The 15,991-nt window shown below is 35.7% G+C and overlaps 1 protein-coding gene across 1 annotated transcript; it reads right to left on the bottom strand.

Moving 5' to 3' along the window:
- Positions 1-1,545: 1,545 nt before the first annotated feature.
- Positions 1,546-13,957, bottom strand: LOC103946512 (protein SEMI-ROLLED LEAF 2). The gene is given in 20 exon segments (XM_048576449.1): positions 1,546-1,970; positions 2,099-2,335; positions 2,464-2,586; positions 2,788-2,928; positions 3,031-3,231; positions 3,491-3,618; positions 3,886-3,961; positions 4,789-4,938; positions 5,879-6,307; positions 6,415-6,564; positions 6,773-7,065; positions 7,177-7,373; positions 7,472-7,632; positions 7,634-7,663; positions 9,223-9,270; positions 9,592-9,720; positions 9,824-9,938; positions 10,421-10,536; positions 11,497-11,571; positions 13,226-13,957. Coding segments are annotated over 20 exon segments (3,093 nt in total). The 5' UTR covers positions 13,373-13,957; the 3' UTR covers positions 1,546-1,823.
- Positions 13,958-15,991: the final 2,034 nt, after the last annotated feature.

Below are 15,991 nucleotides of genomic sequence, written 5' to 3'. Positions count from 1 at the left end.
AGAAGAAGAAGAAGAAGAAGAAGAAGAAGAAGAAGAAGAAGAAGAAGAAGAAAGAAAAAGGAAAATCAATACTTCCACAAATGTAGTAGACTGGCTTTGGCTGAGAATCCATGAAAGCAATCCAATAGGCTTCTACCTCCTAGGGTTTTGCTGTTTCTGTTTAAGCGGAATAAGTCTCGGGGATACTTCATTTTTAAATATATACTAGCCTATTGCCATGCAATTTGCTCTTTGATTTTTTTTTTTAAATTTAAAATATGTGATTAAAAAAAATTCAGAAGAAAAGGTCAGCAAAACTACTTCCATACGTGGAGAAAAAAAACGTGGGATGGGGCATTTTTACTATTTTCTCTTCTTATTAAATTATTATTTTCAAGAGTTGAAGGGAGGGGGATTATTGGTATATGAAAGTTTCGCCATTTTAGGGTGGCGACTTTTTATATCTAGTAGCCTCTTGCTACATGCAATTGGCCTATTAATATGAAAATATATATGCAGATGATCACAATGACAGAAAGCAATCATTGTGGTGTAAGTTTCATTATCACCGATTATCTAGTTATTTAACCCACTAATAATATCTTTGTACTAAATAAATAAAATTACAAAATAAATACAATACCATTCTTTCCTTACTTCACTAAGCATCAACCTTCGGCTCGTCAACGCATATCCTCTCCACAATCTGGTGTAATGTGGCTCTTAACGTGTCCATGTGTGTCGCTCTCGCTAGATAAGGAATTAACTTACAGTGCCAACAACGGGATAAAAATCCCTACAATTGTGGCCTGTGGATAAAAATCCCTACAATCATGGCTCGGTTATAGGTCATGAAATTTGACGCGATTAAGAAGTCTCCTTAATCGAGACTCTTAATAGGTGCCTTTCACGTTTTCTGAAGTCAAACGACTAAATGATTTAATGGGAGTGATAACAAGTCATAAACAAGTTAATTATAGGACGCCACAAGTGGCCTAATGGATCACCTTCAAGTTTAGACTTGCCACTATATAGATATGGCCCTCCTCAACCATGAAAAGCTAATTTGTCCTCCAAAAACACTAGAGCTTTCATATTCATTCTGTCCACTAGTCTAATTTAGGCACCAGAGAGCTTTTCACTCACACTTTCAACCATACAAGGTCTAACATGTATATTCATTTCTTGGTTGCAAGAATACCTCGTTAATTCTATGATTGTGTGGAATTCGTTTCTGGCAAGAACATTTTTTTATCCAAATGATCAAATTGATATTTTTGGTTTTTGAAATAAATATAAAGGTTCATCACATAGTTCTGAAAATAATTTATATTTGAATCGATGCAATTCATCTCTACTTCCAAACATAGAATAGTATTATAAAATATTATCCAAGCCCCTTGGTCTTGATACACTCCAAATATAGGATATGATTAAGTCCAAGACAAGCCTATCCAGCTCAATCCCTAGAATTAGTCCAATTCAAGCCAATCTCATACAATTTAGTAAGAAAATTGGAAATGTTCCAAATAAAACCAAGTGAAACTTGCAATTCACATGAAGCTATACAGTAACAAATAATTTTTAACTTTTATACATAAAAAACATTGAATTAGTGTAATTGGAAAAGGAAAAGAATGAAAAAATTGGAAATGAAAAACTTAGCCGATATTTGATGACAGCAATCTCTTCCTCAAGTTACAAAGCCTAAATGAAAAAGTTAAAAGCTAAAAGTGAAAAATAAAACAATATGGTTAAAGCTGGTAGCCCTTGAGCTTTTTAAATTCGCTGGATTACCAATAATTTTCTTTCATCACTAGTATAGAATCAGCAACCTGCAGCTTTTAGGAAGTTATCATACGGACTCGACGCTGGTAGTCTGAAGAGTGCGGATGATGCTGGTATTCGGTTACACACATCATCGGGGCATGGCCTGCGCGAGGGGATGGTTTGTATGAATTCGCAGTGTCGTCAACAAATGGATTTCCGCTCTGCATTGTCATTCAAATTCACAATTTTAGATTGAAGATGCCAGCCAGAGCATGTGCACGGTATGCGTAAATTACTATGTACACTGAATTAAGTATGATTAATTTAGGTTATAGCCAGAAAGCAGTACCCTATGTGAGCCGAAGCCAACATGGAAGTCGGATGTCATCCATTTGGCATCATCACTGTGATTTTGGAAAGACTGATTCATCAAATATTCCTGCTTTGGTTGGGAACTCATCAAATTTGACATCTTTTGCTGCTTTCCGAACAGGAGTGCCTCACAGTGGCCGGCCATTTCCTTGTATGGCACGTCAGGTGCATTTGAGACCGATACTCTTCCAACTTGATGTGCTGTCTCCAGGACCTGGGCGCATGAAAAAACCTTGTAGTGGTGAACACCTATCTCTCTCTGAATCTTGCTAGTGAACAAACAGAAGGCTTTTTCTTTAAATGCCATAAAACTAAATGTACAACATGTAGTGACTAACGTACTGATTCAATAAGTTGACTGACACTCAAAAGATTGTGAGACTCTGCAGAAAAATCCAAGTTGTTCTTTTGGCTATCAAATGAACCTTGAAAAGAATCATCGTCCAATGAAAATATTGGAGCATCCTGCATTACAAGAATAAAATCATGAGGCCTAAGCATTAAGAGAAAACTTGATGTTGGCCACCCCAAAGTATGGTGTGATAATAAGTACCCTCGTTTCATCCCTCCCAACGCTTATGTTTTAGGTGCCACACCCTCGCAGAGACATAGGATCTAGTAACCAAAAAAACAAAAACAAAAGTGACAGCTATGAAGGGTAATTACCTCTTTCATAGATTTACTGTCTCTTGAATCAACCTGATACAACTTTTGCGGGGCATCCATACACAACTGGGCTCCCAGTGGACACACATCATCAGGTAAGAATTCACTGAGCAGCTCCTCCCTTATAGTAGACATTTCAGCCTGCATAAATAGCTCGCTATTCATTATCCATGGTATAGCACAAATGATTTCTCTTCCTTTTACTATGAATCCAAAATGCTTAAAATTAGTATAAAAGCTTACATCTAACAATCTTTCCAAGCTCTTCACAACTTCAGAAGCAAAAAATTCCTTGGTTTGCTCTTCAGTAATATTTATCTCTGATAGAGATTTTAATGCCATATTATCATCTTCTTCAGATCCATAAAGATGTCTGGGATGGTCCGGTCCAGTCTTGACAGCCTGTAACTTGCGATCTTCAACCAAATGCAGGAACGGATCAACCTGATTAAGAATATAAAGGTGTCAAAGCTATTTTAGGTTTGACTAGAGACGTTTGATTATGGAAATCTCACATAAAAATATGCCAGTACATGGTTCACTTTCTTCGTGTCATTCATGTCCTTAAAATTGATAAGTTTAAGCAAGAAGTCGCATGCATAAGTAAGTAGTTATTAAAGAGAATCTGGAGCTTATGAGACCACTGGAAATCAAAAAGAGGCAACCTACGTGAATAAACTTCACCTGAAAAAAAGAAACTTACTATTTTATCCACAAGTACCGCCTTGGCTCTACGAACAAGAGAAACAATATTGTATGCTTTTGATAGAAAGAGAATCATTGAAGTTGCAAGGGTAAAAAGGGACCTGCGACGGGATGGTGGGAGCGGCCCTGAAAAGAAAGGGGGAAAGTGCTTGATATGACATCCTAACAAATAAATTATTGATTATCCAGTCTATTACTTAACCAAGATTTTACTTCGTTTATACATCTATCTCTTTAGTGTGAAGGTTTTAATTTAGATAAATTTTCTCGTGTTTTCTTCTCTATCTAATTTATATTTAATATTAGCAAATGAAATAATGGACAATTATATCACAAATGAAAACGCATGCATAGAGCATATGCTCATTAGTTTGGACAGACTGCCTGGTTCACCTCCTTCATTAAGAGAGATGTTCCGCAAGGAAAATGCCAGTTGAAAACTTCGAACAAGAACCTCAATTCTGGAATTCTACAACAAACAATAAACAATAATAAGAAAAGAGAAAATGGGACCATAAAAGCAACAAAGACAAAGGAATGAAACAATAAATAGTGCCACTATGTGGGTACACAACTGGCAAAAGTTCTCCAAGTCATCCCTTCAAAATTCTGAATTCTCCATATATTTTAGAGTCACAGTTTGCCCATGGTGACATTACCCTCAAATTACATAACACAACGACCTAGAAGGTGGGAAGTGAACTGAGAAGCTTATAAAGCAGTTAGCAGCAGTTACAAAAGATTAATACAATGTCTTGATCTTCAAACCAGCAAGGAACTAGGATGACGATTGAGGGACATAGAAATTAAGTGATCATTTCCATTTTCAACCTAGTTAAATTACATAATAACCAAAGCTACTCCAACGGTCCCAGGTCCAACTCATACGGTTTGAAGTCATAGGGAAGATAAATCAACCTTCACTAGTGCCTAAGCAAGTTCGGGAGGAAATAATGTATTGGCAAAGTTAACGAATCCATTGGCTCTCTGAAGAAGTAAAAAAGGCTCTTAATATTAGAAGACTGAACTAAGTAATTGCTAACATGTTAATTACAGTTCTAGCTAAAAGTGGCTTCAGATAGGACATAGGATGCTTAGTCATCATCAAGTTCCCCCGCTTGAAAGAAATTAATTTCAAAAACTTCTTAAGCACTAAGAAGATATGGGGTAAACATGCTATCAATATGGGATACCATCAAAATGAAAGTCCTATCCCAAAAGAAAAGAAACTATATAAAACATCACCAGCATATATAATAGAAAAGACTAATCAAGTAACATCAACCCAACAATTACCTTGGCCTGAGAAAACAGTACTACAAGGCTAAGCGTATGAGCAATTGCTTCATAGTTTTCCGGCATGTTCCCAGGAGAGATGGATTGCGCCCAAATTGATAAAAGCAATAGAGTTATCTGGTGGCTGCTCAATCTGAGGGAATTAGCTTCCTAAGGTTTAACAAATGGAATCAGTCATTCATAACCAAATCAATGTTGTTAGACAACTACTGAACTCCATAAGTCTAAATTATTATGGAATATGCCAACAATGTAAATAAAACTAACAACCTCCGGGAGGGAGGAAAACATATGGAGGCAGAAAGAACAATATGGCTGAAGATCCATGCTACATCTTGCAAATAAACATAGAAGTGAGGAATGAGTAGTGGAGGTTTCAAACTGAAAACCCTTTGGAACTAGAAACTTGGTAGCATTTTAGGCAATTGTCGAATCTCATGTTTTAGTTTCAAACTGAAAATCCTCTGAAAACCCAATGGGTCTACAAAGTATTTCAAAGAAAAAATTATAAACCAAATCTTAACTAGTTTTCAGAAATTCATTGTGCTGAACGTTTGGAGACCTTTCATCTAGTGAAAAAAGGCGATGCACTATGAACAAAGCCGGATTTGATACCCACGAGAAATTACACGCTGAAGCTTGGACCCTAGTCCAGCTAAAATCCAGGCATTCAACTAATCAAGTCCCATGCAGTCAAACCACAACAAATAAAAATATATTTGTGGCAAGTGATTTGGAAGCTGAACCTTACCCAACCAAAACCAAGGAATTCAACTATTGCTTAGTCAAGTACATAACTAAATAGAGACGAAAGTGAAACCACTAACATAATTAGTATATAGACAAAACTTATACCAAGTGACTGCCCTGTATTTCGATTTAAAGTATAATTTATGCCCCACCTAATATAGAGGACTCATTACCAAAACAAGCAAATGGGTAAGCGATTATAGGTCTGTGAATGGATGCATCAATGAGGCAAGCACTAAAAAAGAAATCACCAACGATAAACTAGACAAGCATATTGGAGATGTAATGAATTTCATAATTATTCCAGAAAAAGAATAAAGAAACAATTTTAAAAACTCACAGGTTCCTTAGTCGAACTGTTGACAGAATTTTCTTTTGTTGCTGAAGGTGCAGGAGAACTTTTTATGCTATATGACCGACTATAAGAAGACCTCAATCTGCTCAGAATCCCATTATTGGTATCTCTTTGTTCCCCCTCATTACCTGTATTTTCATTGTCCTCTTCACAAATACTTTCTCGTGAAGAAATTTTCTCTCTCCTCAGCTTCTCAAAGAGGGCAGCTGAAGAAGAAAAGACAGATACAGTTCTTGAGAGTGTCCTGGGAAAATTCAATGCCTTTTTTGACTCGGTATTAGGTGAGGATCGACTAGGACAAACTGAAGATGGCACAAGAACAACAGAGAAGATGCGATGTGCTCCAACACGTGTTTCATGGTCTGGATGGACCATAGCTGGCAGTAATTGATGAAACAATGCCTCAGGGAAAGCCTATCAAAAGAGCACAAAACAAATAATTAAAAACTCTTTATAAGAAAAAACTCTTTATAAGACAGAAAGAATCACATATTTTACAAGAACAAAGTTATACTACTTGCCTTGTTTTGATAGGACAAATTTGGTAAGGAAGCTACAATTTGAGCGGTACGATAAACAGCAGAGATTGTATTTCTGGCTATAACTGTAATAGTCGAGATATTTTCCAACATAACAGCCATAGCATCAAGGATTGGTCCTGGTTCTCCAACCTGTTCAACAATGACAGCTTAGTTGTTGTACATTTGATTAAGTCTTGGATAACAAGTGAAATCTGAACCTATAAAAACTTGTAGACTCACTAAACTATTTTCCATGATAAGAACTAACACTACAAGTAGCAATCTAACTCAAGAAAATTCGTGATAGTGGATTTGTAGGCGCAAAGTTCATTCAGTAACTGTAGTAAATGAGTAGCACCTTATAACATAACTGTACAAGGCACTTATCCACCGCTTCTCTAAAGCTTCTGTTCCATTTTGTTACATCTGTTCCCAGATTAGCATCATCAAGCGAGCAGTGAATGCTCTTCCTCAAATGCCTCATGGCATCACTTACTGCACCAATTATTGCCACAGAGGGCTCAACCTTGGCAAGTTGAGAAAGAGTGGTGGTAACCTCCGCTATTTCGAGCTGCATGTTGGGTTGTTTGAGGACATTTTTGTGATCCAAATGCTTGATTAGAATGGAAAGCAAAATATGTGTACTTTGCCCTGCAACAAGCAAAGATCAAAAGGCTGGATAAGTCATCAATAGAAGAGCCTTTGTGGTTGAAACATCTGACAGGACCAAAGATGATGTAAACCGAAGGTAAAGTTAAATACCACAATCATCCATTAAAACTTGTATATCCTTTAGGACTGGGATAGCAAGACCATATTTGGGAGACCATAAGTTCCCTGTGTCGAAGTAACGGAACAGAGATTCCAAGACACGTCTGATTGTTGTAGCCTCCTTGGCTAGCTTGGCCATGTTGTGCAGGCAAACCCTAGACCAAAAGCAGGGGTTCTTGGCATCTTCCCTATAGCATAAGAAAACAAACATTACTAATTGAAATGAACTGACATGTTGACAAACATGTAAAGCCATCAACAAAATCTTGTGCCAACAGAGACATACACTGTCACATTTAGTTCGCCTTTGTCATCCACAAGGGTGCTCCAAGATGTAAGCCTGATGGTGACATTTGGGGAAGAAGAACCATGACCCTCGTTACTTTGCACTTCCTGCACCCACCGATTCTTTGAGCCTTCAAGGTTCTCCTGTAGTTTTATTTGAGCCTCCATAATTTTCTAAGACAACTGCAACAATCTGTATATTAATAGGGAAAAAGAACAATGTCAAGAGGATTTAAGGTAGCATTTGTTCTAGCTGCTTCATAAGAATGACTTTGAGGAGTAAATGAGTGAAGAGTAACACAATCTTAAAACCGAAAAACCAATGCAGCACTTACACATAATTGTAGCTTTCAATAAAGTTAATTAAAAGAAAGAAGGAAAAGTTAGTCACTTTCCACTAAAGATGGAGGAATATTAAAATAACCACACTAGTTTAAAATCTATACTCTCTGAGATCAATTTTTTGTCCTATTTTAATTGGATTTGCTCTCTCTCCGTAGTTTATTTGCATACTCTCTGCTAATTGTAACCAGAGGAACACAGTTCAGCAAATAATCATTTTCTGATGTGATCTTAATTAATAATCTAAAGCATTTTCAGATTGGATATGCAAAATTTAGACAACAGTAAAAAGGTTAGAAGACTGAGTCGCATCATATCCATCAGCACTTTGTGAAAAACAACTGTAGAGAACAACCACATACAAGAGTTTTAATCCAGCTATCTTTCTTTGATCTATAAGGATTCCAAGATTTTTAGCGTACTTGTTAGGGTTACTCGTTACTGCATCAGCAAGACTTTTCAGATCTATATGAATTATTAGACTGAATGCAATATTAGCATTTTAATATCATTCGTTATAGTGAATGTTCGAAATATGTATTTAATTTATTTTTGCAGTACATGTTTTTTTTTTTTCACATTGCTGTCATATATTCAATCACTTGGAGCTAACGGAAGACTTGGCGCAAAATCGAGTGCAGTGGCTTTCTAGGATTCATACAGCCAACCCCACTTAGTGGGATAAGGCTTTGTTGTTGTTGTTGTTATTGTTGTTGTATTGTATATTTATTCAATTCAACCTTTAACATTAACTGAAATGGGTAGTGAAAGTTGACAATCCCTCATATTTGAAATTGGCAATCAAAATGGAGCCCTAGGCTAGTCATGGCTCATAAGTTCATAATTATAAAATGATACTCTAGCAGGTAAAAGATTTTAACCGTCTGAAAGACTGAAAAGAAAATGGGAACAACTTAAGGCCCGTCCGGTAACCATTTCATTTTTAGTTTTAATTTTCTCTTTGTGTGCATGAGATATAGGAAAAGTATATGGGGATAAGGTGGGATGCAGAAGTGGAGGAAGGATGGTGGGAGAGATGTATAAGGGAAGGTACACAAAGTGAAACCTAAAAACCAAAACCAAAAACTATTTTAAGTTGTTCTCCGTACAAGATTTTATTTTCATTCATTGTACTTTATTTCTTACCCACCCTTCTCCATCCCTCCTTTCTCCCCACAACTTTCCTCATATCACAAGCACAAAAGATGAAAGCTAACAACTAAAAATGAAATGATTATCGAAAGGTCCAGCAGGTGTTAATAGTTGATAGTTAATGCAAAATTTTAAAGCATAGATTTCAATTTATTATTGAGGGTGATCCAAAAAATTATCTTCACATAATCAACTAGAACTATACAAAGATTACTTGAAAGTTTGGAACAAGATTTAAGAAACTTCGAATGTACTTACGCTATCGAACTCAACTGATATATGAGAGTTCTCACCCATAAACCAAACCTACAAAATAAAATTTAGAAAACTCAGTTTGCATTAGAGATATAGGTTCTGAGCATTGAGCAAACATGTTGTGAATGGCATAAATTTCCAACAGAGATATCATATTATTTCATTTTTAAGAGCTTCATCAGGCACAGAATATAGAAAAGTATATCAGTCATGGTAAAGGGGACAGAAAAAAAAAAAAAAAAGAAAAGAAAGAAAGATCCAACCAAAGTGTAATAAGCATCTCCCATAGCATGTTTCATTTTAAATTTTGGATTTCACATATTGCTAAGGTGTAGAGTTAAATTTATAACAGAAACAATATGAAAAGGGTACCATTGAAGAAAGGCCTTGGAGTGCAGCTGAACGTAGATTACTTGCCCTTTCATCTTCCCCCGGCTCTTGAGCTATCTGACAGAGTTTTGGAATAAAGCCTTCTAAGTTGAACGTGTAAGTTCCATCTGTCTGCAAAATACAGAGAGACTGATTAGATTTCAAATTTTCTCTAGCCAACCTGGCTGGTGACAAATTAAAAGTGAAGAAGTCTATAAACCACAAATTCACAAACCTGATTATTTACAAAGATGAAAAGAGTCTGACATCCTATAATTTGCATTTCATCTTGCCGTGTTTGATCCAGAAGTGTATGCATAATGCTGAGCAAGCTACTTGCAAAAAGAGGCCTAGGAAAATGTCACTGACATAAATTAACCATGTAATCGCACACACAAATATATGCATTTACATATTTTACACATATAGACCCACAAGCACAAATAAACAGAGAGCTTAAGCGTGTGTGTGTAGAGAGAGAGAGAGAGAGAGAGGTTATTGTTGGTAGATTTCTGCAATGTTATACGTTGCCAGAATGTGGATCACTACCTCATATTCAAACATATCATTCCAACTGAATAGTCTGAATTCACAGAATCAGATACTAGGGTCTGAAGTGTTGCTTAAAGTTTGGACCTTAAAGCTCAACTCTAAGCCCTAAATGAGACCATCTTAAAAGCAAATTTTCACTCTGTTTGAATGGTCAATACTGCAATTTGAAAAGTGTGGGGTCTCATTCAAGAATCACACTCTGTGTGTGTGTGTGTGTGTGTAGAGAGAGAGAGAGAGAGAGAGATAATGGAACAAAAAAATTAGAGAAGGAAGAACTCACATTTGCTCCTTACAAGAAATCAGCAATTTGTTGTAAATGCACATTACAATTTTTGCGGATCGAAAGTTCTCGTTCCTCAATTCTTTGTAGCACCTTTGCTCAAGATAAGTTGTAATCTGCTCCCCAAATATTCAAATTTGGTTGGAAAAGAGAGAATATTTAACATTGTCTGTATTTCACAAAAATCTTTAAGATGCAACTCCTGAAAAATACTGTAATACGAAAGATGTTTCACTTCGTAGAAAAAGGAAGCAAGGAAGGCTGAATATTTATTGACAAATAATCACATAGTGAAGCATGTCACATATTCGTGGTGCAAGGAAAAGGTTTGATTCCATTGGTAACTCCCATCAGAAAAATTAGGAAAACTATAAGAAGATTGAATCATTGAACCATAGCTGAAATTCAACATCAGAAATTGATTTGAGAAACCTATTAGAAGGGTCAGAAATTCACATCATCATTTCACACATTGTATGACTTACTAATAACTACATCCATTCTTTTCTCTCAACTCTTTTGGTCAACTTATTTCCCAATGTTTTCTTCCCTCTCCTTTAAACAATTATCAATTAATTTATGATATAATCGTTTTTTGTTTTTATTATGAATTATGTTACATATGATGAGAATATATGGAGGAAGCTTCTTGAGGGATCCTTAAACTTATTTGGGGGAAAACTTGTAGGGCCCGCTCCCCTTGTATTTTGATGATCCGACCCTCTTGTTTTAGGTCTTCACTCAAAGATTGTCCTTGCATAAATCACTCAAATTTGAAACCACTAACCACTCAATTAGTGTCTTCTTGGAATACCATGTTGGTCTATTTTCTTTGAGACAAATAGATGTCTTTAGTGGTAGCTGTTTTGTATAATTTTTTTGCATGGATGACCTTTGAATGAAGAACTAAAAGATAGGGTTCAAATCATCGATTAAAAATCCAGAGTGTGCTGCACAAGGTATCCCTCAGATAAGGTTATGTTGGGATCCCTCAAATAAGGTTATAAAATTATATATATTGGTGAAACATGTGATTGTAAAAATGGACCTAGCTTAAGACACATTATAATTGATACCTTTGGGATTCGCAAAGGATTTTTGGCAACATATTCGCACAACTTCCCAATCTTCCGATCATTGGGTCCCTCTTCCTGTCAAAATGTAAAGATTATGTCCTGAATCTTGATATCGCATACACACAATTTAGGGGGAAGGGAATGAAAGGAAAACGAGCACATCACTCACTAGGAAAGTGATTGCATTGATGTTAAAACTTCATAATCAACGTTAATTAAACCACATTTTAATATTTTACATGAATATTGAGGTATAGCACGCTTAACTAATGAAACAATATTTCATTGAAGAGCCAGAAAATCAGGCATAGTTCGGAATGCAGGGAAAATTAATTTGATAGTTTCTAACATGATTTTTCAATCAGAGAAACATGTGTTCTGACCAGGGAAAAAACCCAAAAAGAAGTAACAAAAACACACATTTTTGCATACTGTTCTGACAGGATGCTCCCTTGGGTGAGTAGAATAAAAACTATACGAATGAGAAAGAAAAGGTTTGATCAACTAGTATTTATCAACCAAAGAAAGAACAAATTCTTCTTAACTGAGTCTGAAAGGCATGAAGTAAGGGAAAGGCTTTAAGTTATTAGAAAATAAAACATAAGAATTCATCTACAAGGCATTGGTTGCATCAGCAAATGCTGGCTACAAATTTTTTCTTGTATACTCCACCTGAACCTCATTGTATGAGAATTAAACTATCAAGAAAAATAAATACAAACAGGACACCACCGACACATCATGCATAAGGCCTTCAGCTAATAATGACATGGCACACAACAATCACAATGCTTTGTTTTCAATTAGAGCCGTAAACAACTTCCTACACTGATATACATAATCGTGTTATGAAGTAAAGAATCTATTAAATAAGTAGTTCTTTTCAGGCCACATTTCAGCCTCGAATGGCAGGCAACAATACTAGAAACTAGGTTTGAAATCAGTTATGAGAGTCATAATCGGTTTTAACATTTGTTTACATGTATGTTCTAAAGTCATGAAATACTAATTTTACTAGACAAAGATGCATATCGCATAATTCTAAGTTCAGTCTCACATGGCACGCAACACTAGCAGATACCTAGTTTTCAATTACCTGTCAGAGCCATAACGAACTTCAATATCTGTCTACATCTGAAGTTACATAATAAAAGTTTTACTTGGCAAAAGGTCCATTTTTCCAGGCACATCAATCAATCAAGGACCTAAGATCACTAAACCCTGTTTTTCCATGTAGTATTAAATAGAAATGTAGTTGTATAAACAAAATGAATTGCCTGAGTATCTTTCAATTAATTCAAGTACCACTTATATGTTTTAGTCTAGGGGAAGGATAGTATTTGAGAAGGTTCAAGAACTTAGATTGTCAAAACCCAAAAAATTCAGACGGTTCTTAATAGTCAATATACTCAATTAGACTATGTAATGATTGGTAGCAAGTTACGGAATGCTCCTCTAAATTTCAGCTCACTTAGGAAAAATCATTACTTTGATAGTCATGTCAAATGGTTGCATTTTCACAGCAGAAGTCCATCATCCAGCAATGGACTACATATCTACTATAACATCCACACTTTTCCAAACCCACAAAAAGGCATATAGAGGGCTATATTATCATCCAGAGTCCCAGACAAGTCTCTTCACAAAAGGTAAAATTATCTTAGGAAACAAGTAACGAATCAAATGCAAGCAACAACCCATCTAGATAAAATACGAGAGCAGAACAAACCTCGTTCCGAGGGAAAATATCAGCAATGAGCTTCTTGTACCTCTTAACCGGCTGTCTAGACCTGGCTCGCAATGCCGGGCAGAAGAAGCAAAGGCTGCCACAGGCAGGCAAAACTTGGCGCGAAATCACCCCCGAAACAGCGCTCATTTTCGAGTACAAGATGCATACAATTTGACACAAGGAAAAATGGGAACCTCAGAAATTGGCCTTTCTTTCCCTTCCAAATATATGAGAAAAAGCTCACAATTTGGATGCAGAGAAGGGAAAGAAAGGCTCAAAACTAAGATGTGTAGCTCTCAAACAAACCAGCCTGTGTCCAATTAGCAAAATCTCAAAAGTCCAACCAAAGCCTCAAAATTCAAGAACAATTCAACGTCCAATACAAGTTCCCAATGTGGGTTTTCGAAATCAATCAAGAGGGTATTCCAAAATCCCAAAAACGCATCAAAATTCGACGATTTTTGTATCAAAATCGTGGCGACAAAATTTACCCCCGATGAACGCCTGCAACGAGCAGGGGGAGACCCGAGGCTGGAAAATCCACCTTATGCTGCCACGCTGAAAATGTACCGGAATTCCAGCATATTCCACCTCGATTTCTTATGTGTTCTTCCCTTTTCTTTTCTTTTCTTTTCTCTTTTTTATTTTTATTTTTTATTTATTTTTTCGAATTTATACTCTAAATTGTATCCGTCCAGCCTGCAGTGCTGTGCCAATACTCAGAAAACGTCTACACGTTTTAAACGGTTCAATCTGTGGGTCCCAGGAGTTTGGTAGATTTTTGGGGTCCATGCTGACGTGGATGCATTATATTGAGGCTCTGTGATCATAGACGTGCTCTCTGCTCTCTCGACAGTTAATGTTTTCCGTTTTTTTGTCAACCGAAATTTTGACAGTTAATTTACCTAATTTCTTCATCATCTCTTTTTTGGTAAAAATCTTACCTTCATAGAAGAAGGAAAAAAACAAAAGGTTGGTGTAGTATGGTTTTTCCATTCCTTGGTATTATGTGACTAACTGTTATATACTCTCAAATTTAGTGTAAGTAAGTTGAGTAGAATATTGCTCGAATAAATTTTTTTCATAAATTCATATATTTTTCATGTTTGTGTTATAGATTTTGCTTTGGGTTATTTCTAATGGACCAGAAAATCGAGAGTCAAAAAACATAATTGACTCTAAATTTGATTCGATCGCTTTCGAGCGCACTGGAAAATTTGAAGTTGTATATGACTTTAGAATCAAGTGTTAAGTCATACTTAATTAAGGTTAAACTCTAAAATTAAAAGGGGTTTTCCGTATGTTTATTATCATAAAATTCTTGCTTAAAAGGGGGTTCCTTATTCAATGGTATATACCATAAAAATTCTTGCTTAAACGACTATTATTTCAAATAGTTGCTGCCATTTTTTCCTTCAAACATTTGCATCGAGCATGTATTAAATTGTCATAATCTATATCTTGTTGAAAATTAGTAACTACTATTTCTAAAATCTCCTATAAATGCATACATATTTCTTTTTATTCAAAGTACATTCACCCCATTCAGCTTCATCATAATATAAAAATCATTCATACTCGAGCTAGGAAATACAAAATGTTGATTTGTAACGAGAACCGATAACAATGAGGGAACTTATCGCTCGCCATGTGATGATTTAGATGCAGTGAATGTTACAATATGCTTAAAAATGATCCTATTGAGCACTTGTGGAATCAACAAGGAGAACAAGAAGTAAGCGGATTATGGATTTTTATGTTATGAAATAAAATGTATGTGTTATGACAGTGTATGATTCGAAATAAAAATAAACCAAAAATTTAGTTTGAGCTTAACCGTCTCCAATGCACAAGAGTTAAAAGTCAATTGCTAAAAGCCAAAACGTGCATGAGAAGTGATGTAACTTTCAAAGTCAAACTTGTAGTCAAATATGACTTTATAACTTTTAATTTTAAGCCGGAACAATGAAGATAGCGTTAGTAGTTTATAGACTATAGTTGCTGAGGTTGGATGAGGAATATTGTTAGAGAAGAGAAAGGACAATTATGAGGTTGATAATTTTCTATTCCTCAAAGCAAGGTAGAGAAATGATCCAATCTGAGACATGAAGCATAAAACAAAATCATCAAGGGATGGATTAAATTAAGTTGTTCATAAAGGGATGGATTAAATTAAGTTGTTGGATTATTATCCACCTTCTTTCCAAATGGAAGCACTCAAGCGCCCGTTCCCTTTCATAATTAAACCGCCTGGCACGCACTAAAATGTAATCAGGGGGTCATGGTACTTGACTTGGCTTGAAGATAAAAGTCAACTTGTCAACCGATCTAGTGGTATTCATATTTAGTTAAAAGTGAATGGTCTAAAATTTAACTTATTTTAATAACGAGTTTGTAGTCATATTATTAAATTTGGTCCATCGTAGTGACTTAAAAAAAACGAGGGGGAAAAGATTGATGTTCTATAAGCATGGTTCAAATTTGACATAGAAAACTCTTCAACCGATCTAATGGTATTCATGTTCAATAAAGTGAAGGGTTTAAAATTTGACTTTTATAAATAACGAGTTTGTAACCATATTACTAAAGTTGGTCCATCGTACTAGCTTAGAAATTCATTTTAAGTACCGCTCAAGTCATGAAACTATATTGCAGAAGGAAATAATTACTACAAAAATCTCAAGTTAATGTTCTCGTTAATTAGCCTTTGGTCTGACAGTAATTGTCTTTTATTTGCTTAGAGAATGTCTCAAGTTTGACACGGAT

The sequence above is a fragment of a genome, unplaced genomic scaffold (assembly GCF_019419815.1).
Source record: "Pyrus x bretschneideri cultivar Hongxiangsu unplaced genomic scaffold, Pyrus_bretschneideri_v1 Contig9, whole genome shotgun sequence".
Lineage (NCBI taxonomy): Eukaryota > Viridiplantae > Streptophyta > Magnoliopsida > Rosales > Rosaceae > Pyrus > Pyrus x bretschneideri.
Note: the sequence above shows the minus strand (reverse complement) of the source record. Positions and strands in the feature narration are given on the sequence as shown.